Source organism: Chiloscyllium plagiosum, chromosome 6, assembly GCF_004010195.1.
Source record: "Chiloscyllium plagiosum isolate BGI_BamShark_2017 chromosome 6, ASM401019v2, whole genome shotgun sequence".
Taxonomy (NCBI): domain Eukaryota; kingdom Metazoa; phylum Chordata; class Chondrichthyes; order Orectolobiformes; family Hemiscylliidae; genus Chiloscyllium; species Chiloscyllium plagiosum.
In genome coordinates, this window is record NC_057715.1 from 116,986,214 (window position 1) to 117,014,090 (window position 27,877).

Sequence of the window (27,877 nt, forward strand, 5' to 3'; positions counted from 1 at the left end):
TTGCATAATTCTGAACGGAATGGAATCTGAACGTTAAGGCTGCTTAAATGTATGATGGTTGTAGGCAGCATGAATTTGTTACTATAGAGTGCTGTGACTGCTTTCTAAATATTTTTGCACTTCAATTTCTTTCCTCCTTTGCAGGCCAAGAAGCAACTGAGCTGTTTTCCTCGCCCCTTGACCCCAAAGGAAAAGGTGAAACGTGTCCACTCCCTGTTTGACAGTCAGGCCAAGCGTCCGACTCCAAATAAGGCCAAGAACCAGGTGTGTTTCTTAATCTTTACAGCACAACATTGGATTTCGGATCAGACAAAATGAAGCTACTCTGATGTTTTGACTAAATTTTAACCAAATATAATCTGGTTGTTACCTCATTCCTGCTAGTAGGAATTTGCTTTGCACAAATTGCCTACAGCGGTTCCTGTGTTTCAATAGTGACTACAGTTACAGTCTCAGTGGAGACAAGTAACTTTTCAACAAAATGTGATCTTCCGTGATCCTGGTATCAACTGAGAGAACTGCACCAAAATTTTGGTATCTTAAAATTTAAAAGAAAGCTTTCACTGTTTCTACTAACTTACTAGTCGTAGTGCTACATTTCATAAGCACTTGTCCCATTGAGATTTTCAGGTTTGAAGTGTACTTCCTGCTCTACTTTTATTTTCGTCCAAGATTTCCCCTATTCTTAACAGGACCTTGAAGGTAGTTGACCTTTCCTGTGAACAAAACAAGGTATGTCACAGTTCTCAGGAATTCAGTTTAAATCTTCTCGGTGTTTCCATTATTCTCTGAGATATGAAATTTCTTAAGTTCACCCACTAGCATCAGTCTTTGAAATTTTCTTTCAACACCTCACAATTGTAGACTGCTAGCTGAAGCAACCTTTGTCATTGCTTTTTTGTTTAGTGACTCCAAATTAGAAATGCTTCCAGTCCTGAATCCCCTTGGCTTCTAGTTTCCCAGCTACTTCTACAGATCCTGACAGATTCTCACTATCTCAGAGCTGCTCCCAGCTGACTGCCCCCTTACATAAAAATTCACGACAAGAAGTCCAAAATAAAACAATAAAAGCTCCTAACACACTATCTTCATGGCTGTATGGCACATCTGAGGTGTCCCAGATAGGCATCTAAACTAATTAGAACCAGTTAAAAGAATCTTGCTTTTAAAGAGGAGTTGAGGAATTTTTTTCTGAGGGTCAATAATCTGAAATTTCTCTTCCACAGAAAACAGTGGAGATTGACTTATTGAGTTTATTCATGGTTGAGTTACAGATTGAATGAACAAAAGAATCCCAGGTTTGTGAAGGACAGAGAGAAAGTGCAGTTGAAAGGACAACCAGATTAACCATGATTTTATTGAATGGCAAAACACGTTTTAGGGGCTAAATGATCAACTGGTGTTCCTAAATCCTAATTCTCAAGATTTGTCTTTGCTCTGAGAAACCATGTGAATAACTTGAATCCCTTAATAAGACAGCTGCAGACATCCCATCTCCACGAAAAGCTCAGGCAGGTAATCTTCTTCTGGTTTCCCTTTCCAACTCTGACCTTATTAAATAAACACAGTCATAGTTATACAGCACAGAAACAGACCGTTTCAATCCAAAGGCTGCCCTTTCATTTTCTATCACTGTAGTTTTGATGACCAGATTCTCAAGTCAGGTATTTTCATTCATTTTATATTTTAAAATGTCAATTCCTAATCAAAAAGTTGTAGACCAAAATTATATGAATCATAAAATCAGATATTCCCGCAATGTACTTCAAAAATACATCACTGGCTGTTAAGCTTTAGGGTGTCTGAGGTTGTGAAAGGTACTGCAGGCCATATAAAGGTCTTTCTGTATTCTCAAAACTTTATATATTTTGTCAAGATAGGGACAAAGACACAACATGATGTGAGATTTTTCCATCTGTTTCCCATATTCCCCTTTGTGGTATTCAGATCTGCATTGTGACTGCCTCCTGTCTCAGAGCATGGTTCTTCCAAATTTGATGTCAAATTCTCCAGATTATAATGTGAAACATGCACATTAATACAAGATGCCACATTGAGATAAGTGTGTAGTGAAGCTAATTTGCCATTGAGGTAAAAACAATGACTATAGATGCTGGAAACCAGATTCTGGATCAGTGGTGCTGGAAGAGCACAGCAATTCAGGCAGCATCCGATGAGCAGCAAAATCGACGTTTCAGGCAAAAGCCCTTCATCAGGAATAAAGGCAGAGAGACTGAAGCATGGAGAGATAAGCTAGAGGAGGGTACGGGTGGGGAGAAAGTAGCATAGAGTACAATAGGTGAGTGGGGGATGAGATGAAGGTGATAGGTCAGGGAGGAGAGGGTGGAGTGGATAGGTGGAAAAGGAGCTAGGCAGGTCGGACAAGGCCGGACAGGTCAAGGGGACAGTGTGGAGCTGGAAGTTTGAAACTAGGATGAGGTGGGGGAAGGGGAAATGAGGAAACTGTTGAAGTCCACATTGATGCCCTGGGGTTGAAGTGTTCAGAGGCGGAAGATGAGGCGTTCTTCCTCCAGGCGTCTGGTGGTGAGGGAGCGGCGGTGAAGGAGGCCCAAGTCAATCTTGATTTGAAAGCAGACAGATCTGCCATAGCAAGGTCAGCTCCCCAGCAGCTCCAGGGCTGGTCCGAATGAGCCATGTTGGTGTGGATCTGAAGTCCTGTTTAGATACATACTGGGTACAGACAGCAGCTTTTCTTCCCATAAAACATTACTGAAAAGTTTTACCCATAGCATGTTAATAGATTCCAAGTCAGGGGTGAGATGGAGGCCAACACAACTTGCCGATTAGATTCCCTATAGTGTGGATACAGGCCCTTTGGCCCAACAAGTCCACATCGACCCTCCGAAGAGCAATCACCTCCCTACATTTACCGCTGACTAATCTACCTAACACTACGGGCAATTTAGCATGGCCAATTTACCTAACCTGCACATCTTTGGACTGTGGGAAATCGGAGCACCCGGAGGAAAGCCACGCAGACACTGGGAGAATGTGCAAACTCCACACAGACAGTTGCCCGAGGTGAAAATGAACCCGGGTCTCTGGCACTGTGAGGCAGCAGTGCTGCAGAGAGTTTATTGACTTGCTTAGCCTTGCATTTCTCATCCCAGCAGGCCGGAGTCCTTACTCTTTGTATGCATTTGAAGATCATTAATGTTCACCAGTTCTCTCTTAAACGTAATGTCATTAACAAATTATAACAATGTGATCAAAAGACATTAATGTTCCAGACTTTGTTAGGTGTCATTTATTACTGTTGGTCACGGCGCCATTTGTGAGAATAACAATTGGGTACTGTTGGAATTCTCTTCCCTATTTTCTCTTTGGCAAAAAAAAGCTGGCGAGATTTGATATAAGATATTCAAACTCCTGATGGTAGAGTAGGTAGAGAGAAACTGCTTCCATTACTAGAAGAATTGAGAACCAAAAGTCCCAGATTTAAAGTTTTTCTAACTTTATGGGATCATTGGCTAAACCAGCATTTATTGCCATTGCTCAGTCGCCCTGGTGAAGGTGGTGGAGAGATGCCACCTTGAAGTCTATTTGGTGTAGATACTCCTACAGTGCTGTTCCAGGATTTTTACCCAGTGACAGTGAAGGAACAGCGATGTAGTTCCAAGTCAGGATGATCAGTGGTTTGGAGGAGAAATTGCAGGGGGGTGGGGGTTTCCTACGTATCTGTTGCCCCTGTCCTTCCAGATAGAAGTGGTCGCAGGTTTGGAAGATGCTGTCAAATGGAGATACCAGGAGAAACCTATTTCTGCAACAAGTAGTGAGGATCTGGAATGCATTGCCTGAGTGTTTGGGAAAGTCCGATACAATCGAGACGTGTAAAAGAAATGGATGATCTGAAAAGGAATATGTAGGGTAACAGAAAGCAAGGAGTGCCATGAAGTGCACTGCTCCTTTGGAGAGCCAACACAGTCACAATGGGCTGAATAGCCTCCTTCAGTGCTTCAACCATTCTGTGTCAGTGAAATCCAGCTGTACTCTTCATAATACATCATGTCGTGACATCAATTCCTTCACCTGTGCGCTGAACTAAAACTGTCCTTACTTTGCACTGTTAGAGCTGACTTTTCTTGTTCTTTCCCATTGGTGGCTGTCACGTGGAGAGTTTACGTTCATAAGTGTCCATTTCCCTTCGTTTCACCTGTTATCTTTTCTTGCGCATTCCTTCCAGACTGATAGACGAAAATCGATATCTTACACCGTCTTGAACACGCCTCGGAAGTTAGGCAACACCCTGCTAAGAGGCATCAATAAAAGGGCGACTCCCAAGAAAACCCCAAAGAAATCGCCCAAGAAATCTCCAAGATCAAATTCTAAAAAGGTAAGTGGATGATTAAAAAGACAGAGGCTCAAAGGAGAAGAGCTGTTGAGTTCTTTAGTACTAGTTCCTAGCCTCTGACCTGATCTTGTAGCTGTGGTATTTATATGACAAGTGCATCTCTGTTTCTGGTCAATGATACCCCCTAAATGTTGACAACAGGAGATTCAGTGATGATAATGATGCCATTGAATGACAGGAGGCATGGTTAGATACTCTCTTGTTGGTGATAGTCGTTGCTTGGTTTGATGTGAATAGCCTCAGACTAAGTAGAGAGTGTAGAGCTAAAAAACTGCAGCAGGTCAGAAGCATCTAAGGAGCAGACGAATCGATGTTTCAGGCAAAGGCTCTTCATCAGAATGAGGCTTGTGAGCCAAGATAAATAGGAGGGGGTGGGGGTGTGGCTGGGCCTGGAGGAAGGTGGCTGAGAGTGTGATAGGTAGGTGGAGGTGGAGGTAATGGTGATAGGTAGGCGAGGAGGGTGGTAAGAAAATTGGATAGGTCGTGAGGGCAGTGCCAGTTGGGAGCTTGGATCTGGGATAAGGTGGGGAGAAGGGAAATGAGGAAACTGATGAGATCCACATTGATGCCATGTGGTTGGAGGGTCCCGTGGCGGAAGATGAGGCATTCTTCCTCCAGGGGTCGGATGGTTAGGGTGTGGCGATGGAGGAGGCCCAGGACCTGCATGTCCTAGGCAGAGTGGGAGGGGAGTTGAAGTGTTCAGCAAAGGGACGGTGAGTTTGGTTGGTGCAGGTATCCCGGGAATGTTCTCTGAAGCGTTCTGCAAATAGGTGTCCTGTCTCCCCAATGTAGAGGAGACGACATTGGGAGCAACGGATACAGTAAATGACACGTGTGGAAGTGCAGGTAAAACTCTGAATGTGGAAGGCTCCTTTTGAGGCCTTGGACAGAGGTGAGGTGTGGGCGCAGGTTTTGCAATTCTTGCAGTGGCAGGGGAAGATGCGGGGAGGGTCAGGGTGTGGGTGGGAGCATGGACCTAACAGAATCCAGCATCTAAACTTGGGTAAATCTACTCTTTAATTGTGTTTGCTTTTCCCTGTGCCCAACATTTATTCATTGATTTCCCTTTCTGTTTCAGGATGTTGGCAGACGCAAAGCATCCAAGAACATGAAGATGTGAGTGTTAGGTGGGTGTTTGGTGAGATCCCTGAGCAGAAACCTAACCTGCCCAGGACTGGATGTTTGTGAAGACCCATTCTGCCCGGAGAATGACCAGACAAACTGCTGGCTTATTCTTTTATTTTTTTTAACAAAACAATTTGCCTTAAGAGTGATTAACGAAGTCAGACTCCACACCAGTCAGCATAGAGTACAGTAGTTGCAGGAGGGTGAGTTAACTATTCACTCCTGCCTCTTAGTTTTGAATGCTCATACCGGTTACTCAAGTATTAGGATTGCAGCTGAACTTTCTATCAAACTATATTTCTTACGTCCTTTTGCAAGCCTTGCCTGTTGTAAATTTTCCAGTTGGTGCTTTTGAAGCAGTTTTCTCCTTCGATAGGCCATACAGTGGTAGCCGATGTCACCTCTCCGTCTTGTAGAAAGCAGGTTTGTGCACATAACTTTATAAAGAAATGCTTCCAGGTTGAGTCCCAACACCCTCAGCAGGGTGGGGTGGAGTTGGAGACTGAGTTTACCCAACCTCTGGTGGACTTTATTCCTGTACCCCATCATTCACCCCTACCTTCCCCAGAGCACTTTTTGAACCTGTCTGAATTGGTGGAAGTCCAGATACCTTGCATCCCCTACTCTCTCATCGGGTCTGATACTTGACACTCCCACTGTATGGCTTCATCTTTGAGCATCCCTGTAGCTAGTTAGGTTGTAGCTGTTGAGCGTTATGACTATACAGGAGACAAGGATTATGAAAACCTGACCTAGTAACCTGTCTAAAAGAAGGAATGTAAGTGAGTGACTGTCTATCAATTGAGAATGTCTGAAGGGTGGTATTAATTGCTGACTTCCCGAAGTCTTTTCTGGCTATTTTATCATCTTGTTCTCTCTCACTATAATGTCCCTCTGCTTTCATTTTCAGCTGCCACTCTGCTGCAAGTGACATTAGGAAGGAAATAACAAAACAGTTTCCTGGAGACTAGACTGGCATTGTTATTAGTGACATTAATTTCAACTCCTGATGTTAGTGTGTGCAGTGTTTGTAACAAGCACAGCACAATAGAGACTTCTTCATGAGGTCGCAATAGAACAAAATGTGGAGAAGAAAATAGACAGAAAACTTTGCAGGGGTCTGCAGTCTCTTCCTCTCTCCTCCTCCTCTCCCCCCCCCCCCCCCCGACACCCCTACCCCTTCCCTCCCCACAAAATCCTGTTCAGAATGAAAGTGTCACAAGTGCCATCTTTTGTCTTGGGAGCTGGATTAAATCCTTTGGCTCCCTCACATTACCACTCGTTAATTTTACTCAATGGTATCCCAATCATCTGCTCCACTTATTACTTAGTGAGTTTGAGGGAATAAATATATTATTTGTTGATTTCCTTTCAGCCCCTCTATACAAGCTGGGACTTGCTGTTTGCAGGTCATTTTCTCTTTTTTTTTCTCTCTGTATTGTCTGCCTGCCTTCCACTGTGGAAGAGGCCCAGCTCTCCCAGGGCCACTGTCTGTAGAACACTAAATTAATCCTAGCAGTGTTACAGACGTATCCTTTCCGGTCTTGGATCTAGACTTGTACAGCCCTTGGCTCCTGTATACTGCAATGCTAGGTTATGTATATGTAGTCATTATTAATCAGTGATTGTGTGTTTATTATGATAAGCCTGTTTTAAGCTATTGTAGGTTTTATGAAGTTGAATATTGGATTCTAAAGACACAGCTAATTTCAGTCACCCTCACTACAGGGCACTGAGCTGGTAATGAAATCCTAGTTGGTTCAGAGCAAAATTTATTTAATTTTTTTATGATGCCTGATGCCAGTCTGGGAACCATTTTAAATCCTATTATCAATAAACAAAACTCTTAAGAATCTGACCAGATCTGTCAGTACTGGAGAAACAGAGATTGTGTTTGTGTGAGAAACTTTTGAAAAGTCCAGTTGTTTTGAAGAGAGGTTGGAGAGAAAGTTGAGTTGTGTCCATGTGTTTGCATGTATGCAAGTGTGTACAGATGATCATAAGCACTGTGGTGAAAGGTGAGGCGAGTCATGCATTGCATTGAAGTTGAAGCCACCAAGATTTGCAAAGTGGATCTGCCCTTGTAATGGGTTCCATGGGGACTGAGTGCCGGTGACTCCAAGAATCCCAGCACCCATGGTCACCACGAAAATGGGCTTCTAAAAATAAAAGTGTATAAACTGATACCTCCATCTGGTTGACTCCCTGATCACAACTAGCTTTCAGCAAGCTTTGTCCACGCCCTCTATAAGAGCACCGATGGAATGATAGTTTGATGGCAGTATGCACTGTATGGGTGAAGGAGGGATTGTAGGTTGGCAGCACTGAAGGATTTCACACCAAGCACACATCTGCCCTTTGTCTCCCTTGCTGCTGTTGGTCCAGAGATTGAGAATTTTTTCCCAGTTTAAATTTCATTGCTTCCCAGTGCCTCCTGTATATCAACACCAGGCAGCACAAGCAGGAACTACCAAGCACTTGTACAGGTTTGCAAATCTGTCAGGTTCAGGTAGTGATCCGCTGGGTATTTAGTATTTTGGGGTGTATGGAATGGGGGTAGGTGGTCAACAAAGAATTACCTAGTGGTCCCATTATCTGACTGACCTGTTTGCAAACTGGGTTTATTGTGATTTCTGTCACTGACTGTCTGAAATGATATTCTATTTGCTCTCTCTAAAACAGGCTTTAAAATATTAATTTTTTTATACAAGTTGTTTAGACTGTCTGTCTCTCTCGTGCAGTCCATCTGAATGCACAATGTAATCTTAAATGTTGTCTCCACTTAATAAAATAAATGTACCTGTTGCATATTTCTTTTTGTAATTCTTCAAAGAAATGCAGCACTAACAAAGCAAATCAGTTCCAAGACAAACAGAGAGTGGGTTTTGTCTCTTCAAAGTCTATGAAGTGAGCTAGAATCTCTGCTGTTTACTTCTATAAACAGGAGTGGGCTCGCTGAGAAATAGAGTAAAGGGCCTGTAATTCCATAACACTTGTCATGAGTTGAGTTGAACTCAAAGCACTTTACAACCACGTAGGAAATATGATGAGCACTTTATACATCGTAAACTCCCACTGACAAATCTGATTGCTAGATAACCTCTTTGTAATAATGCTGCATGAGTGATAAATGCTGCTGAGGACACTGAGGGATATCCCCAGATTTTGTGAAATAGTGATTGTGCGAGCTTTGTGCCCTCCCGAGAGGGCAGACGTTGAGACACTGCTCTGTCTGCCAACAGTGCAGCATTCCCTTTGTACTGGCTGTCCAATTGCACCAATTCCTTGGAAACAACCTTCCTGACACCTGTGCTCTCCCTGGAATATCCTCCTAGATTGTGCACAAGTTTTTGGAATGCACCTCAACCTCCCCTTTCTTCTGAGGTGATCGTGTTGCCCACTGGTCGGGCTGGCAGCAAGTGCCAAATTTTATCAATGATTGTACTGCTTCCTTCCATGATGGGACATTCCAAAGGGCCTGGCTCACTAAACGAGATACAGTTCATCTTGCTGTTTTGAGAAGTATTTCTTTCTCAGAGGGGCAAATCCCAGGAACACACTTGCACAAAAGACAGTGAAAGCAAACTCTGACTATTGTAAGGTATAGATAGGTAGATCCTTTATGAACAAGATTATCATCAGGTAGGGAATATGGAGCTATCCGATCAGCCATGATCTTGTCAATTGACCAAAAGTGCTTGAGAGGCTGAGTGGCCTTCACCACGTAATTCATAAATTCATTTGTGCGTTGGCTGTGAGATTTAGTCCACCCCTCTCCTCTTTGAGTGAATCCTGTCTTGGTCTGTAGACTATTAATGGGTACCCATAATTAAATAACAGCTGTAATGATCTCAGTGTAACAATAAGATTGTAATAGTATCAATAGTATTGTACACAATAAAAACTGCAGTCAGCACTCTTGCAGAAAGCTCCTTTGCCTTTGCAGTAGAGCTTGAGGGGATTTTCTAGGTGAAAGATGTCACCTGTGACAGTGCAGCATACCCTTAGCCCCATGCTCTCAGCGTAGTTCTAATTCACAGTGCTAAAGACCCCAAATGAGAGACTTGAATCCACAGCATCCAAAGTTGTAGGCGGGGTGTGTTAAGCTCGGAGCTGTTATGCAATGAGCTATTAAGCTCCAGGAAATGGAAAGAATGCTAAGATGAAGCACAGTATGTCCTGGGCCAGGCAGATTGTGCACTTGTTCTCTATTTAATGTTGGTGGGTAATACAATAATGCATTTGGTAGCAAATGTTCTGTGCTATTGGTTCTTGGACATCTCCTTGTTTCCTTAGCCAGTTAATCGCACCAATGCAGAATTTAGCCTTTGAGGTAAATGTGCTTCCAGTATTGATTCCTGTAACTTCACATCATAATTGAATGTCGCTGCTTTTCTCAAGTTGATCGCTTGTAGTCAAACCTCCGACTTGCATCTCTGCTGCAAAATTTATTTAAAAAACTCATTAAAATGTTGCTAAATTGAAGGAAACCATTCACTGCCTTAAAACAGTGCTGACTGTTGGAAGGAGTTCAGTCTCCTTAACCCAGCACTTTTTCTTTATTCAATCCCCATTCACCACCTTATATCTGCTTCTGCCTTCTTGATGACTGATGATTCACCTTTGTCAAGGGAGGTATTTGGGACTCTGAGACCAACTTTCAGTTCTAGATTTAGTAACTAAATATAAATTCTGTTAGGTCCTGAGGTCTGACTTGAATCGAAGTCCCCAGCCTGGGTCTCTGGATGACATTATTGCCATGCTAACCTGGCCTGCTTGGAATGGCTAGGAAGATGACCGCAGATATCAGAGGCAGTGGTATAGGCAGGGAGTGACAGGTTTCAGAACCAAGAAACTTCAGTTCAACTTAAAATAAAATATTCGGTAATATCGTGGCACTGTCAGTGGACATTCCCGATGAAGGGCTTATGCCTGAAACGTCTACTGTCCTGCTCCTGGGATGCTGCCTGATGTGCTATGCTCTTCAGCACCACACTTTTCAACTCCGACTAGTAACCCAGCAGCTCAAGGTAATGCTTTGGGTTTAAATTCAGTCAATAAAATCTGGAATTGGATTCTAGTCTCAGTGAAACTTATTTTTATCATTCACTTGCAGGGTGTTGGCTAGAAATTCATTGCCCACCCCTAATTGCCCAGAGGGCAGTTAAGCATCACCCATATTGCTGTGGGTCTGGAGTCACATGTAGGCCAGACCAGATAAGGCAGATTTCCTTCTCTAAAGGACATTGGTGACCCAGATAGGTTTTAGGAAAATCAACAGTAGCTTCGTGGTCATTAATTGACTCTGAATTCGAGAATTTTTAGTTTAATTAAAACTCCACTGTCTGCTATAGTGGAATTCGAACCAAAGTTCCCAGACCATTAACTGGGTTTGTGTATTGTGTTGTGTATTCTAAAAAGCATTAAGGTGGACAAGTCCTCAGGTCCAGATGGGATCTATCCCAGGTTAAAACAAGGACCGCAGATGCTAGAAACCAGAGTCTAGATTAGAGTGATGCTGGAAAAGCGCAGCAGGTCAGGCAGCATCCGAGGAGCAGGAAAATCGACGTTTTGGGCAAAAGCCCTTCATCAGGATTGGCCTACTCATCTCCTCACTGTTCAAGTTGTATTGAGTTCAAAGGAAGTGGATTCCCTGTTCTTGATCTGGAATCAGTGGATCCTTTTTAAGTGCTGACTAGAACCTGAATGTAGTGCCTCTATGTCTCATTCTGCAGATAGTTTTTACAAGAGCATCGAATTGGGGTTATAGTTACAGTGCAGCTCTGTAATTCCTTTATTTTTTTATTTGAACAATCATGGACACTTGGGATGGAGTGTTGTTCCTGATGAAGGGCTTTTGCCGTAAACATCGATTTTCCTGCTCCTCGGATGCTGCCTGACCTGCTGTGCTTTTCCAGTACCACTCTAATCTATCCCAGGTTACTGAGAGATGCGAGAGAAGAAATAGCTGGGGCTTTAACAGATATCTTTACAGCATCCTTGAAAATGGGGGAGGTCCCAGAGGACTGGAGAATTGCTAATGTTGTCACCTTGTTTAAGAAGGGTAGCAGGATAATCCAGGTAATTAGAGACCTGTCAGCCTGACATCAGTGGTCGGGAAGCTGCTGGAGAAGTTACTAAGGGATAGGGTATATACCCATTTGGAAGAAAATGGACTTATCAGCGTGGTTTTGTGCAGGGAAGGTCATGTCTTACAAATCTAGTAGAATTATTTGAAGAGGTGACAAAGTTGATTGAGGAAAGGGATGTAGATGTCATATACATGGACTTCAGTAAGGGATTTGAGGAGAGGGTTCCCATGGTAGGCTGATGAAGTAGGTGAAGTCGCATGGGATCCAGGGTGTACTCTCTAGATGGATAGAGAACTGGCTGGGCAACAGGAGACAGTAGTAGTGGAAGGGAGTTTAAAATGGAGACCTGTGACTAGTGGTGTCCCACAGGGATCCGTGCTGGGACCACTGTTCTTTGTGACAGACATAAATGATTTAGAGGAAGGTGTAAGTTGCCTCATTAGCAAGTTTGCAGATGACACCAAGATTGGTGGAGTAACAGATAGTGAAGGGTACTGTCAGAGAATACAGCAAAATATGATAGATTGGTGAGTTGGGCAGAGAAATGGCAGATGGTGTTCAATCCGGACAAATGCGAGGTGATGCATTTTAGAAGATGCAATTCCAGAGTGAACTATGGAAATGGAAAAGTCCTGGGGATAATTGATATACAGAGATATCTGGGTGTTCAGGTCAATTGTTCCCTGAAGGTGGCAACACAGCTCAATAGAGTGGTCAAGAAGGCATACGGCACACTTTCCTTCATCGGATAGGGTATTGAGTACAAGAGTTGGCAGGTCATGTTAGAGTTATGTAAGACTTTGGTTTGGCCACATTCAGAATACTGTGTACAGTTCTGGTCACCACGTTACCAAAAGGATGTGGATGCTTTAGAGAGGGTACAGAGGAGGTTCACCAGGATGTTGCCTGGTATGGAGGGTGCTAGCTATGAGGAGAGGTTGAGTAGATTAGGATTATTTTCATTGGAAAGAAGGGGGTTGAGGGGCGAACTTGGTTGAGGCTTACAAAATCATGAGAGGTATGGACAGAGTGGATAACAAGAAACTTGGGGTCACGAGTTCAAAGTGAAAGGGGAAAAGTTTAAGGGAGTTCTTCACGCAGCGGAGGTAGGGGCAGGAATGATAGCATCAGTTAAGGTGTATCTAGACAGATACATGAATGGTCAGAACAAAGGGACACAGATCTTTAGAAAATAGGCAACAGATTTAGATAGAGGATCTAGATCGGCACAGGCTTGGAGGGCTGAAGGGCCTGTTCCTGTGCTGTAATGTTTTTTGTACATCCTTTGTCTCTGGAGAAAGTATTATCACTAGACTCTATCAGACAATCACTTCCCCATGTTTTTTTGCAAAAGTCCATTTGATGCACTCATGTCCTTCAGGAAAGGAAATCTGCCACCCTTACATAGCCTCGCCTACAAGTGAGTGATTAACTCTTACCAATCCTATGAAATGGCTGTGCAAGCCAGCCCACTAAAGATAGGCATGAACTCCTGGCCCTGCCATGACACCCATATCCCATGAATCAATTTGGAGCTATAGAGATGTACAGCACAGAAACAGGCCCTTCGCTCCAACTCGAACATGCCGACTAGATATCTCAACCTAATCTAGTCCCATTTGCCAGCATCTGGCCCATTTCCCTCCAAATCTTCCCTATTCTTGTACCCATCCAGGTGCTTTTTAGACATTGCAATTGTACCAGCCTCCGCCACTTCCTCTGGCAGCTCATTCCATATGTGTACTACCCTCGGTGTGAAAAAGTTGCCCCTTAGGTCTCTTTTATATCTTTCCCCTCTCACCTTAAAGTTATGTCCTCTAGTTCTGGACTCACCCACCTCAGGGAAGAGACTCTATCCATGCCCCTCATGATTTTATAGACATTTTTAAGGTCACCCCTCAGCCTCCAACATTCCAGGGAAAACAGCCCCAGCCTATTCAACCTTGCTAGATGAGAGTGGTGCTGTAAAAGCACAGCAGGTCAGTCAGCATCGAAGGAGCAGGAAAATCGACATTTTGGGCAAAATGAAGGGCTTTTGCCCAAAACATCGATTTTCCTGTTCCTCGGATACTGTCTGACCTGCTGTGCTTTTCCAGCACCACTCTAATCTTGAGTCTGGTTTCCAGCATCTGCAGTCCTTGTTTTTACCTATTCAACCTTGCTGTCTAGCTCAAATCCTCCAACCCTGGCAACATCCTTGTAAATCTTTTCTGAACCCTTTCAAGTTTCACAACTTCCTTCCGATGGGAAGGAGACCAGAATTGCACGCAATATTCCAAATGTCCCTTAACCAAATTCTTGTACAGCTGCAACATGACCTCCTGTACTCAATACTCTGACCAATAAAGGAAAGCATACCAAACGCCTTCTTCACTATCCTACCCACCTGTAACTCCACTTTCAAGGAGCTGTGAACCTGTACTCCAAGATATCTCGGTTCAGCAATACCCCCTAGGATCTTACCATTAAATGTATAAGTCCTGCTGGGATTTGATTTCCCAAAATGCAGCACCTCGCACTTATCTGAAATAAACTCCATCTGCCACTTCTCAGCCCATTGGCCCATTTGATCAAGATCCCATTGTAATCTGAGGTAACCTATGCCATCCACTATACCTCCAATTTTGGTGTCATCTGCAAACTTACTAACTGTGTACCTCTTATGCTCACATCTGAATCATTCATATAAATGACGAGAAGTAGTGGACCCAGCACTGATCCTTATGGCACTCCACTGGTCACAGGCCTCCAGTCTGAAAAACAACCCTTCACCACCACCCTCTGCCTTCTACCTTTGAGCCAGTTCTGTATTGAAAATGTGTTGCTGGAACAGTGCAGCAGGTCAGGCAGCATCCAGGGAACAGGAAAATCGACGTTTCGGGCATAAGCCCTTCTTCCTTCTTCAGCTCTGATCTCCAGCATCTGCAGACCTCACTTTCTCCTCCAGTTCTGTATTCACATTGCTACTTCTCCCTGTATTCCATGAGATCTAACCTTGCTAACTAGTCTCCCATGGGGAATCTTGTCGAATGCCTTACTGAAGTCCATATAGATCATGTCTACCACTCTGCCCTCATCAATCCTCATTGTTACTTCAAAAACCTCAATCAAGATTGTGAGACATAATTTCCCACGCACAAAGCCATGTTGACTATCCCTAATCAGTCCTTGCCTTTCCAAATACACGTGCATCCTGGCCCTCAGGATTCCCTCCAACAACTTGCCCACCACCGACGTCAGGCTCACTGGTCTATAATGCCAATGGCATGTCCTTACCTCCTCTGAAATAGTGGTACCACATTAGCCAACCTCCAGTCTTCCAGCACCTCACCTGTGACTATCAATGATACATATCTCAGCAAGGGGCCCAGCAATCACTTCCCTGGCTTCCCACAGAGTTCTAGGGTACACCTGATCAGGTCCTGGGGACTTATCCACGTCTATGCATTTCAATACATCCAGCACTTCTTTCTCTGTAATATGGACATTTTTTTCAAAATGTCACCATTTATTTCCCTACATTCTGTTTCTTCCATGTCCTTCTCTACAGTAAACACTGATGCAAAATACTCATATGATATCTTCCCCCATTTCCTGCGGCTCCACACAAAGGCTGCCTTGCTGATCTTTGAGGGGCTCCATTCTCTCTCTCGTTACCCTTTTGTCCTTAATGTATTTGTAAAAACCCTTTGGATTGTCCTTGACTCTATTTTCCAAAGCTATCTCATGTCCCCTTTCGCCCTCCTGATTCCCCTCTTAAGTATACTCCTACTGCCTTTATACTCTAAGGATTCACTCAATCTATCCTGCCTATAACTGACATATGCTTTCTTCTTTTTCTTAACTAAACCCTCAATTTCTTCAGTCATCCAGCATTCCCTACACCTACCAGCGTTTCCTTTCACCCTAACAGGAATATACTGTCTCTGGACTCTTGTTATCTTATTTCTGCAATCTTCCCATTTTCCAGCCGTCCCTTTACCAAGAAACATCTGCATCCAATCAGCTTTTGAAAGTTCTTGCCTAATACTGTCAAAATTGGCCTTTCTGCAATTTAGACCTTCAACTTTTAGGTCTGGTCTATCCTTTTCCATCACTATTTTAAAACTAATAGAATTATGGTCGCTGGCCCCAAAGTGCTCCCCCACTGACGCCTCAGTCACCTGCCCTACTTCCCAAGAGTAGGTCATGTTTTGCACTTTCTCTAGAAGGTAAAATTACACACTGAATCAGAAAACTTTCTTGTACACACTTAGCAAATTCCTCTCCATCTCAACCCTTTACACTGCCTATTTTTGGAAAGTTAAAATCCCCTACCATAACCATCCTATAACTGAGATCTTACAAATTTGTCTCCCAATTTCCCACTATTAGGGTGTCTATAATACAATCCCGATAAGGTGATCATCCCTTTCTTATTTCTCAGTTCCACCCAAATAACTTCCCTGGATGTATTTCCGGGAACATCCTCAGTACAACTGTAATGCTATCCCTTATCAAAAATGCCACTCCGCTTCCTCTCTTGCTTCCCTTTCTGTATCGATTAGATTAGATTACATTACAGTGTGGAAACAGGCCCTTCGGCCCAACAAGTCCACACCGACCCGCCGAAGCGAAACCCACCCATACCCCTACATTTACCCCTTACCTAACACTACGGGTAATTTAGCATGGCCAATTTACCTGACCCTGCACATCTTTGGACTGTGGGAGGAAACCGGAGCACCCGGAGGAAACCCACGCAGACACGGGGAGAACGTGCAAACTCCACACAGTCAGTCGCCTGAGGCGGGAATTGAACCCGGGTCTCAGGCGCTGTGAGGCAGCATCTGTCTTTCCTATAGCATTTTTATCCTGGAACATTAAGCTGCTGGTGCTGTCCATCCCTGAGCCACGTTTCTGTACTTGCTATGATATCCCAGTCCAATGTTCCTAACCATGCCCTGAGTTTATCTGCCTTCACTATTAGGCCTCCTGTATTGAAGGAAATGCAGTTAAATTTATCAGTCCTACCTTGTTCTCTGTGTTGTCCCTGCCTGCCCTGACTGTTTGACTTGCTCCTTTTCCCAACTGTACCAGTCTGCGATTGATCTTTTTCCACACTATCTCCCTGGCCTCCACCCCCACCTTACTAGTTTAAATCCTCCCAACTGCTCTAGCAAATCTCCCTGCCAGTATATTATCCCCTCCAATTCATGTGCAATCCATCCTTGTACAGTTCACTTCTACCCCAGAAGAGATTCCAATGATACAAAAAATGTGAATCCTTCTCCCCTAAACAAGCTCCTCAGCCATGCATTCATCTCTATCCTCCTATTCCTACCCTCACTCGCTCATAGAACTGGGAGTAATCCAGATATCACTACTCTCGAGGACCTCCTTTTTAAATTCCTGCCTAACTCTCTATATTGTCCCTTCAGAATGTCATCCTTTTCTCTTCTTATGTCGTTGGTTCCAATGTGTACAATGACCTCCTGCTGGCCCCTCTCCCCTTTGAGAACATTCTGCATCCTCTCTGAGATGTCCTTGATCCTGGCACCAGGGAGGCAACACACTATTCTGATTTTTCACTGCTGGCCACAGAAACGTCTATCTGTGCCTCGGACTAGAGAGTCCCCTATCACAATCGATCACTTGGAACATGATGTATCCCTCATTGCATTAGAGCCAGTCTCGATACCAGAAACTTGTCTGTTCGTGTTACATTCCTCTGAGAATCCATTATCCCCTACATTTTCCAAACCAGTATACTTATTTGAAATGGGGATAGCCACAGAAGAGTCCTGCACTACCTGTGTACCTCTCTTAACCTTCCTGGAATTAACCCATTTATGTGACTCTACCTGTGACTTTTCTCCCTTCCTATAACTGCCATCCATCACACCTCCTTGCTCTTGTAAATTCCTCATTGCCTCTACCTGTCGTTCCAACCAATCCATTTGATCTGATAGGATTCACAACCAATGGCATTTATTGCAGATATAATCCTCATAACATGTAAACTCTCCCTAAATTCCGACAAGAAGAGCATATCACTATTCTAAGGGCCATTTTTGCTTCTTCCAATCTACAGACCCAGAAAATAGCACTATCTTATTCCTCTACAAAACACTGCTCCAGACTAACTTAATACTTATGTCATATATTTTTAAATTGAATCAAAAGACATATCTCAGTAAAACATATAATCACGAAAGAATCAACTCTACTCACTATTGTAGATTAACAGCAAGGCTATACTTTAAATTTATTCACTTATCTGTTTCTGTGTTGTGACCTCTCCTAAACAGATTCCTTCAAGATCAGTTGTGAACTTTACTGTTTGTTAATTTTCTTAGACACACACTGATGTCCAGTGATACATGAATTCAACAGCAAAAGCAGTAACTGCGCAGGTTGACTGCTGTGTCAGCAGTATGGGTTTCTTTCTCTCTCGCTCTCGTGCACTGACCTGACCATATGCTGTCTTTGGGCAGAGGTTTTTTTTTAACTGTTCAACCTCCTCGTGGGAGCACGAGGCAGCGCCGATACAGTCATCGATGTAGCGGAGGAAAAGGTGGGGGGTGGTGCCAGTGTAGCTGCGGCTGAAGAAGGGCTCATGCCCGAAACGTCGATTCTCCTGCTCCTTGGATGCTGCCTGACCTGCTGCGCTTTTCCAGCAACACATTTTCAGCATGCGCTGTCTTTGTCTGTTAGTCTCCCTTTTAAAAGTGCCGTTGTTTTGACCTTTTCTTTAAGTTCCAATACAATTCCACAGCATATAAAACAGTAATTGCCACTCCTGGAATTTGAGGAAATCACCTCTAACACCTAAAATACCTCAAAAAAGGAGCAACCTGTTACCGCCAGAAATTTTTACAGTCCTTCATCTTGGATTCCCCAAAATCCAATTTGACAAGAAAATGAGTTCAGATCCAAAAAAGAATTGTAGTGCAGCAACATTAAAATCATATATCTCTATCATGACTGGGATAGAGGGGAGTGGGAGGATGATTCACACAGGTGAAAGCACAGGTGAAATTAAAGTAGATCTGTAACATATTGCTTGTGAAAAATCAGAGCTTCTCCCACCACCTGTTTTTCTATCGGTGAACACTCATGAGGGATAATCCTGTGTGGTCAGTACAATGTCACAGTGCTATACTGTCAGTCAGTACTGAGGAAATGTGGCACTGTCCAATGGTCAGTATTGAGGGAGTGCAAAGAGTTAAGAGAGTCAGTGCTGTGCAAATGCTATACTGTCAGAGGGTGAGCACTGAGAGGACGCTCCACCATTGTTTTGGATTGCTGCAGAGATTTGGGAATTTCAAGACCATTTAGACACAGAGCAGAGAATTTGTCTCTGTTGTTTGCACCACACCAAGCTCTTAACCAATACTGCAGATCGAGTTTATTTCGTAAATTGTCCCATTTCCCTAGTCATTACCATAGTCGTACCAGACCATATGGCTTGTCTTTCATTAGAAATGACTGGTGGTGATTTAACCTGATGGTCACTGTGACTCGGGTGACGGGAGTGATTGAAAGGAAGAGTTGTTCATGGTAACCTCAGCCAGTGATGGGAATTGAACCAACACTGTTGGCATCATGGTGCTTTGTGAACAAGCTGTCCAGTCAACTGAACTAAACCGAACACTGCCACACCCCATCCCGGTTCCCTATATTACATGACTGACTGTGCTGCACAGCCTCTGCAATATTGCAATTCTGTTGCTGCTAAATTCATGTTCTTTCCTTCCAATGCAGTTGATGAGCTTTACTTTACTACCAGCTCATTCTGAAGATGCTCACTTGCTAGCATTTCTGCCACCTGCTGTTCATTTACCTAAGGTGATGGTTTTCACTGAACTTCCAGTGGGATTCAGCACAGCACACGTGAAGTTAGTCTTGAAATCTCCAGGCGTGACTTTGGTGAACTCCAAATATTTCTGGATAAGAGTTTTTCCATTTTCAGTCATAAATCTGTGAAGAGGTGATGGAAGAGGTGATTGTCATGTCAGGAGGAAATACTGGCTGAGGAGTAGGCTGCGATACATCAAGGTTAACTTGGTGAACAGAGTTATGCCTGAGGAATTTGTTAACCTGCCTTGGTTCAACACCCGCCCCAATCTCCCACATGCCATTCTCTCCGTGACTCTGTACCTCTGTATCTACAGCCCTCCAATCGTTCCAATCCTCCAATAAAAGCAAAATATGGATGCTGAAATTGATCTGAAATACAAATAGTAAGTTTTGGAGGAACACTGCAGGTCTGACTGCAGATGTGGAGAAAAACATTTTTTGAGTCCAATAAGATGCTAATGCTGCTTGAGTTCTGGGTTTGTTTGTGTCACCTGCTTTGATCACTCCACCACAGGCCGCCATACCTTCAGGCCCTAAGCTCTGGAGTTCCCTCCTTAACTTTCTTGCTCTCAGCTCTTCCTCTTTCAAATCACCTTGCTTAATGTCTGCTTAATGCTTCAGTTGCTCGTTTGTCTGTTAATGTTCCTGAAATGGTGTTGGTAGAGCTGAATCTTAGTGCAGACTTTCCATTCTCCTCTGCCCTTCAATTCTGTTCCATCCCTACCTTCTGCTCCTGAGGTGTGCAGCTGTCACCTGTTCCTCAGGATGTGATCATCGTAATGGAGAAAATAGGAGCAAGAGCGGGCCATTTGGCCCTTTGAGCCTGCTCCCTCTTTCGATATGATCATGTGAATCATCCACCTCAGTCCCCTGTTCCCATTTTCTCCCCATATCCTTTGGTCCCTTTAGTCTTAAGAACTATCTCTACATCCTTTTTGAAAGCATTTCAATGTTCTGGCCTCAACGTTTTCTCTGGCAGAAAATTCCACGTGTTCCCCATTATCTAGGTGAAGAAATGTCTCCTCATCTCAATCCTAAGTTGCCTACCCCATATCCCAGGTTCTGGACTTCCTGCGTTTGCCCTGACTGATCCTGTTAGATCCACCCCTGTGTTAGTCTAGACAGTGACTTCCAACAGATCGTTACACATAATAACTAACTGGATACATAATTGGCTTAACAGCAGGAGACAGTGGAAGTTAGAGGATTGCTTTTCAGACTGGAGACCTGTCACCAGTGTTCCACAGGGACTGGTTGAGGGTCCTCTTTTGTCTGTCATTTATATAAATGATTTGGATGAGAGTATAGAAGGTGTGGTTAGTAAATTTGTGGGCAACACCAAAATTAGTGGCATAGTGGCCAGTGAAGAAGGTTTAAGGTTGTGAAGGGATCTTAATCAACTGGGTCAATGGGCTGAAAAATAGCAGATGGATTTCAATCTGGATAAATGTGGGGTATAGCATTTCGGTCCAACAAACAAAGGTAGGGCTTACACAATTAATTGTAGGGCCTTGGGTAGTGTTGCAGAACTGAAGGACCTAAGGGTGCAGGTATATAATTCTTTGAAGTTTGCATCACATATAGACAGGGTGGTTAAAAAGGTGTTTGACACTCTTGGCTTCATTGCTCAGTCCTTTGAGTATAGAAGTTGGGAGGTCATGTTGAGGTTGTACAGGACATTGGTGAGGCCTCATCTGGAATACGGAGTACAGTTATATAGGAAGGGTATTATTAAGTTGGAGAGAGGGTTCAGAGAGATTTACCAAGATGTTACAAAAACAGCAATTGCTGGAAAAGCTCAACCGGTCTGTGGAGAGAATCACGAGATAATGTTTCAAGCTGAATGATCCTTCTTCACTTGATTCAAAACGTTAACTCTGATTCCTCTCTGCAGTGCTGCCAGATCTGCTGAGCTTTCCCCACAATCTCTGCTTTTGTTTCTGATTTACAACATCCACAGTTCTTTCAGATTTTATTTACCAGAACATTGTCTGGTAATGGAGGTTTGAGTTATAAAGAAAGGCTGAATAGGCTGGGACATTTTTCACTGGACCATAGGAGGTTGTGAGGGAGGTTTCAAGATCAGGTGGTACATTTTTAAGGTGAGAGCAGAGTTATCTCACAAAAAAGAGGGTGATTTGTGTATGAAGTGAACTTCCTGAGGAAGTGGTGGCTGTGGATACAATTACAATGTTTAAAAGGCATTTGGTAACTACATGAATAGGAAAGTTTTGAAGAGATATAGGTCAAGAGCAGGCAGGTGGACGAGTTTAGTTTGGGATTATGTTTGGCGTGGACTGGTTGGACCGAAGGGTCTGTTTCTGCGCTGTGTGACGCTATGACTTAGATATCTCACCTGATTAGATATTTACACCAAGTCATAGTTTAATGTATTAACTTACATTTCCTGTCCTTCTTTCACCCTGCTGTTCTCAAACACATCCTCGATGAACTCGTGGTTTGCCAACCAGTAAATGATTGTGGAAAATTTGTCAGTATAGCAAGTAATTGCTTGGCAGGTTAGCTTCAGCGACTTGCCTGCAGGGAAGTAGATTGATTTTTGTGAATGTCTGTATTGCCCAGTTCAGCTCTTGTACAATAGGTAATATTACCACCCTGACAAAATACCAATCGTATTCATGGTGCAGTTGGTGTTCAGCTGTGGCTCAGTCGGCACCACTGTTTAAGTTCAAGACCCACAATCCAGGCTGAGGCTCTCATTCCGGTACTGAGTGAGTGCTGCATTTCCTGCAGTGCCACTTTTATTCAGCTGAGTCATTAAACTGACACCCATATCTCTGAGTGTGAAAGAAATATTGGCTGATATGTTTCCTACATAATAACCCTCCGGGGGTGGGAATTGGAGGATGAGAGAGAAAAGGTGGGGTAATGGTAAAATCACTGGATTTGCAATTCAGAGAACTAGGTTAATTCCCTGGAGTAAGGGTTCAACTCCCATCATGGTAGCTAGTGAAATTAATAAGTGAATAAAAACAAGAAATGCATCCCCTCAGCACTGACCCTCTGACAGTGCGGCACTGCCTCAGCACTAACCCTCCAACAGTGTGGCACTCCCTCAGCACAGACCCTCCAACAGTGCGGCACTCCCTCAGCAATGACCCTCTGACAGTGTGGCACTCCCTCAGCAATGACCCTCCGACAGTGTGGCACTGCCTCAGCACTAACCCTCCGATAGTGTGGCACTCCCTCAGCAGAGACCCTCCAACAGTGTGGCACTCCCTCAGCAATGACCCTCTGACAGTGCGGCACTCCCTCAGCACTGACCCTCCGACAGTGCGGCATTCCCTTGGCACTGACCCTCCGACAGTGTGGCACTCCCTCAGCACTGACCCTCCGACAGTGTGGCACACCGTCAGTAGTGCTCTGAACGTAAAAACTTCTGATCAAATCTCTGGACTCAGACCTGAACCCACTGTTCTTCCTCAGCAGAGAGGGTTATGTGCTGGATCCAAGCAGTCACTGGTTCATTATAATCTTGCCCTTTCTGAAATTTCTTCCTCCCTGTCCCTACATCAGGTTGAAGAAGCAGACACAAGGTGCAACATCTGGGAATGAGTGTGAAGTGTTCTAGCTCTCTGTCAGTTCAACACCAGTGCCCATAGGGCTGACAGTTACAGTGGTGGTTCTCAAATCAAAATGTAATGTGCATATAGTGGTCATACTTACCTAGCTCAGCTTTGACAGTTGTTCCAGTGGGTACAATGATTTTTGGAGGACCAAATGCATCAGACCCTGTGGGAACAGAAGCAATTCATTTAGACTTGCTCAAGTGATGAATTTGGGCCATAAACAAAATCCATCTTCCACAAAGTGCTGTAACAGAAGGTGATCATTGTGCCTGGTCCTCTGTTCCATTAAACCACACTCAATCAGGATCTTACCTCCTTCCTACCTTTAGTTTGGCCAAAGATCTTTGTTTGATAATTGAAAATTTGCCTCCACTCTCTATACCTTTTGGAGGTGGAAGAGAGAGTTAGAATTCCAATCCCCTTTGTAACAGAAGCAGAGAATTGTTGCCACACAAAGGACATTCAGCCCATCAAGTCTGTACCGCTCTCTGAATGAACAGTGTCTTTTCTGCCTGACTTCCTTCTCAGATAATTATCTTTTGAAAGCCTTGATTGAATCTTTCTTCACCACAGCTTCAGGCAGTACCTTCCACATCCTGACTGCTTGCTGTGTGAATTTATTTTTATGTCTCTATTGCTTCTTTTGCTAATTACCTTAAAACTGTGCCCTGTCATTCTTGATCTTTCTACCCAAGGCAATTGATCACCCTTCTCCAAAGTCCTCTTGGTTTTGAATACTTCATTAAAACTTCCTGTCAACCCTCTCTTTCCCAAGCAAAACAGTCCCAGCTTCTCCAATCTATGTACATGACTGAAGCTCCTTATCCCTACACATGCTGCACTAGAGGGAGAATGGCCATGGAAGAGGAGGTGCCTTCTGTCATCGCTCCTGAATGGCCTGGCTCAAATGTTAGGTACACGCACGCACACACAGCACTGTTGTTGGCGAATATCAACAATGTTGAGTCAGAATACAAAGGCATAGAGTGCTTGGTGTCATTGCGCAATCATAACAATCTTTCTCTCAATTCAGCAAGACAAAAGAATTGATCACTGACATCAGGAAGAAAGGTGGAAGACACACTAATATCTACATCAACAGAGCTGAGATGGAGAGGGTTCGGGAAGTTCCTCGGAGTGACATTAACCAACAATCTGCCCTGGACTTCCCATGTACATGCGACGGTCAAGAAGGCATAACAATGCCTCCTCTTCCTCAGGATGATTAAGAATTTGGCATGTCCATAAGGACCCTCACCCAACCCTTACAAATGCACCATAGAAAGCACATTGCATACTGGCCTGGAATGGCGACTGCTGTGCCCAGGACCATACAAAACTGCAGAAGGTTGTGTGCACAGCCCAGACCATCAGGCAAACCAACCTTCCATCCATGGACTCCATCTACATTTCTCATTGCTGCAAAAAGGTTGCTAACATTATCAAAGACCCCTCCTACCCTGATAATACTCTCTTCCACCCTCTTCCGTAAGGCAGAAGACACAAGCTTGAACCCATGCACCAATGGCTCCAAGAACAGCTTCTTCCCTGCTATTATTGGTCTGCTGAGTGGACCTCTCTATCTTCAAATCTGACATTGACCTTGCTTTGTGCACCTCTGTTCAGTGTAACCCTGTATCGCTCGCTCTGTCTAGTCTCCCATGATCTATACGTCCTTGTTGCTATGGTCTGCCTGTACTGCTCACAAAACAAAACTTTTCACTATACTTAGGTGCATGTGGCAACAATAAATTAAATCAAATTCTAAATTTGAGGAAATGCAAATCTAGATTGTGCAACATGCCTTTAGATTATGACCCTTTTCTTACTGCATTATTTAGGGTAATCTGCACAGTTAGACCCTTAACAATATCTCTTTCCTGAGGTTCATACAGACTGGAGAGTTGGCCATTTTTTTCAACATGGGGTGGACTTTCCCAGATTCTGGGGACTAGGCTGCATCTCACAAGAGGCAAGTTAAAAAGCTTGGCACAGGTTACAGTGGTGTAGCACTTGTCTGACTGGATTGAGAGAAATGAGTCAAACCAGTAGCTCAGTTTGATATTTGACATTGCAATAAAAAGCTGGGATCAGTGAAAATGACCTCACACTGTCAGCTTGTTGTAAAAAACAACTGGTACACAATGACCTTCAGGAAAGGAAATCTGCCATCCTAACATGGCTATGTGACTCCCAAAGTGGTTGACTCTTTACTGTTCTCTGACATGGCCCCACAAGACAATATAAAATCGGAATTTGGCCCATTAAGTCTGCTCTGCCATTCAATAGGATCAGGGCTGACAATGTCCACTTTCCTGCCCTTTCCCCATACCCTTGATTCCTCAACTGATCTAGAATCTATTCCACCTTAAATATACATAAGGACGTTCTGTGACAAGGAGCTCCAAAGACTGAACCCTCTGAGAGAAGAAATTCCTCCTCATCCCAGTTTTAAATTGGCGCTGCTGTAAGGGCTAATGGTAAGATTCTTGGTAGTGTGGATGAGCATAGATCCCTGAAAGTTGCCACCCAGGTTGATAGGATTGTTAAGAATGCATATGGTGTGCCAGCTTTTATTGTAGAGGGATTGAGTTTTGGAGCCATACTGCAGCTGTGCAAAACTCTGTTGCGGCCACACTTGGAGTATTGAGTACAGTTCTGATCACTGCATTATAGGAAGAACGTGGAAGCTTTCAAAAGGGTGCAGAGGAGATTTACTAGGATGTTGCCTGATATGGAGGGAAAGTCTTATGAGGAAAGGCTGAGGGACTTGAGGCTGTTTTCGTTAGAGAGAAGAAGGTTAAGAGGTGACCTAATTGAGACATACAAGATAATCAGAGGATTAGATAGAGTAGACAGTGAGAGCCTTTTTCCTCAGATGGTGATGGCTAGCATGAGGGGACATAGCTTTAAATTGAGGAACGATAGAGGACAGATGTCAGAGGTAGTTTCTTTACTCAGAGAGTAATAAGGGTGTGGAACGCACTGTCTGCAACAGTAGTAGACTCACCAACTTTAAGGGCATTTAAATGGTCAGTGGATAAACAGATAGATGAAAATGGAATACTGTAGGTTAGATAGGCTTCAGATTGGTTCCACAGGTCAGCACAACATCGAGGACTGAAGGGCCTGTACTGCGCACTAATGTTCTATGTTCTATGTAACTAGGTATGGGCAATAAATACAGACCCAGCCAGCCATGTCCATGTCCATGTCCCATGAGTGAATTTTAAAAATCTGTCTGGACATGTAATGATGCAGCTCCAGGGCAGATGGACTTTCCTTGTCCCAGAAAGAGAGAGAGAGAGACACACACAGGGATCCTGTACTGTGCCATTAGATCATCTGATTATAATGATATTCAGTTGGGGGAATTAATATTGGTTTCTGGGAGAATTCACCTCGTCTTTGAAATAGTGGCAGTGTGGTCTTTTACATCTACCTGGGCAAACATATGGGGGCCTCATTTTAACACTGCCTCTGAAACGCTGCATATCAGTCTGTGTGGCACTCCCTCAGGACTGCTGTGGACATTGTGCTGATGCTGGGCTTGGCATTCCCCACCCGGGATCCACCGACATTCCCCAGGGATCAGAGATCAGTCTCCAGGACACTGCTGTGCGTGATCCTGGAGCAAAACCACAGCGACACAAAAAGAAGATGGATGTTCATTTCCTCTGAACATCTCCATTTTGTCAGAAATAAAAATATTGAAATTTGGTAGTTGGGGAGGGGTGAAGCAAAAGCTGTTAGCGTCGTCTAGTTGATTCCTTAGACTGGTCTCGATCAACTATGGGAGCTGGGAGGTCAGCAAAAGGAGTTTCTGAGAGTATTTCTCGACTTATTATTCCTGCAATTCGCTTTTTGATGACATGGTTGTGCAGCATCTGGAAGGGTGTTCTGGAACTCCACCCCCCTCCCCCCAGTGGCACTGTGGGAGCACATCGACTGCAGCAGTTCAAGAAGGCAGCTCAGCAGCACATTCTCAAGGGCAAGTAAAGACAGAGACAATGGATGTTGGCCCAGCCAGTGTTGCCCAAGTCCTGTCAGTGAATAAAAAAGAAACGCAGCAGGTCAAGCAGCAACTGTGGAGTGAGAAACAGCTAGTATTTCTGTTAATTGTCCAGTACAATTCCTTATGAGTGAATTTGCACTTGAAACTGTAACTCTACAGCACTGTCCGCTTTTATTTCTGATTTCCAGCACCTGCAGTATTTTACTTGACTAAGAGAAAGGGAGGTGGAGGATGGGAGTAATGTTAATCATATTCCTCCAGCCAGTGTAGACATTGTTGTTAGTTGTTAGTCCTTCCCTGCTGGCGTGGACTCTGGGCAAGTAAATGTGTTTTCTACATCAATGAAGCAAACCTCAGTGCTCAGAACAAAAGCAGCATTTTTCTAACAACATTCTGTCTGAGTAGGGGCTTTGTTGTCCTAGGGGTTTTACTGTCGACTTCTCTATAGTTACCTGGGTCTTGGACTCCATCTCTTAAAATGTAAGCAGAGACAAGTCCATTCAACAGCATCAGGAGAGATATGACGATTAGGCAGAGAGCTTCCTGCCCTGAAGAAAAAAAATTAAGTATTTTCAGAAAATGATGACAAATGCAAATTATCAACTGTGACTTCATCAGTTTTAGAACTGATCAGTCACACTCTCAGCTCAAGCCATAAGGTTCTGGCTTCAAGACCAACTTTAGGATGAGCGTTCAGACTGACACTTCCTATACAGGAATGAGGGAGTGCCACATTGTCGGAGGGTCAGTGCTGAGAAGTGCTGCACTGTCGGAGGTTTAGTGCTGAGGGAGCGCCACACTGTCGGAGGGTCAGTACTGAGGAAACGCCGCACTGTTGGAG

The 27,877-nt window shown here is 43.9% G+C and overlaps 2 protein-coding genes across 7 annotated transcripts in view; one reads left to right on the plus strand and one right to left on the minus strand.

Moving 5' to 3' along the window:
* Positions 1 to 8,305, plus strand: part of numa1 (nuclear mitotic apparatus protein 1) — a 119,837-nt gene extending 111,532 nt beyond the window's left edge. For all 5 annotated transcript variants that reach the window (XM_043692529.1, XM_043692530.1, XM_043692531.1 and 2 more), the window contains 3 exons: positions 145 to 264; positions 4,205 to 4,354; positions 5,451 to 8,305. In XM_043692529.1, coding sequence (XP_043548464.1) covers positions 145 to 264; positions 4,205 to 4,354; positions 5,451 to 5,492 — 312 coding nt within the window. In that variant the 3' untranslated portion in view covers positions 5,493 to 8,305. The remainder of the gene's footprint in view (positions 1 to 144; positions 265 to 4,204; positions 4,355 to 5,450) is intronic.
* Positions 969 to 27,613, minus strand: LOC122550972 (interleukin-1 receptor accessory protein-like 1). 2 transcript variants are annotated; one of them, XM_043692536.1, is made up of 5 exons: positions 27,489 to 27,613; positions 23,119 to 23,184; positions 21,834 to 21,969; positions 19,415 to 19,551; positions 969 to 1,550 (listed from the first exon to the last, which is right to left on the minus strand). In XM_043692536.1, exons 1-5 carry the CDS (start codon positions 27,544 to 27,546, stop codon positions 1,468 to 1,470), a joined length of 480 nt encoding a protein of 159 aa, XP_043548471.1. In that variant the 5' UTR covers positions 27,547 to 27,613; the 3' UTR covers positions 969 to 1,467. The 2 variants fall into 2 exon arrangements, with proteins under 2 accessions (XP_043548471.1, XP_043548472.1); XM_043692537.1 differs by lacking the exon at positions 969 to 1,550 and adding an exon at positions 9,689 to 9,936 and having other exon boundaries at positions 27,489 to 27,605.
* Between the last annotated feature and the right edge of the window lie 264 nt (positions 27,614 to 27,877).

Bases quoted from the DNA above. Each gene is read 5' to 3' on its own strand.
- LOC122550972 (XM_043692536.1), bottom strand. From the start codon at position 27,546: ATGCTGTTGAATGGACTTGTCTCTGCTTACATTTTAAGAGATGGAGTC. The intron at 21,970-23,118 runs GTAAGTATGACC...ACTTCCCTGCAG, and splicing joins AACTGTCAAAGCTGAGCTAG to GCAAGTCGCTGAAGCTAACC. The intron at 1,551-19,414 runs GTAAATGAACAG...TTATTTAATAAG, and splicing joins AGTGAAAACCATCACCTTAG to GTCAGAGTTGGAAAGGGAAA.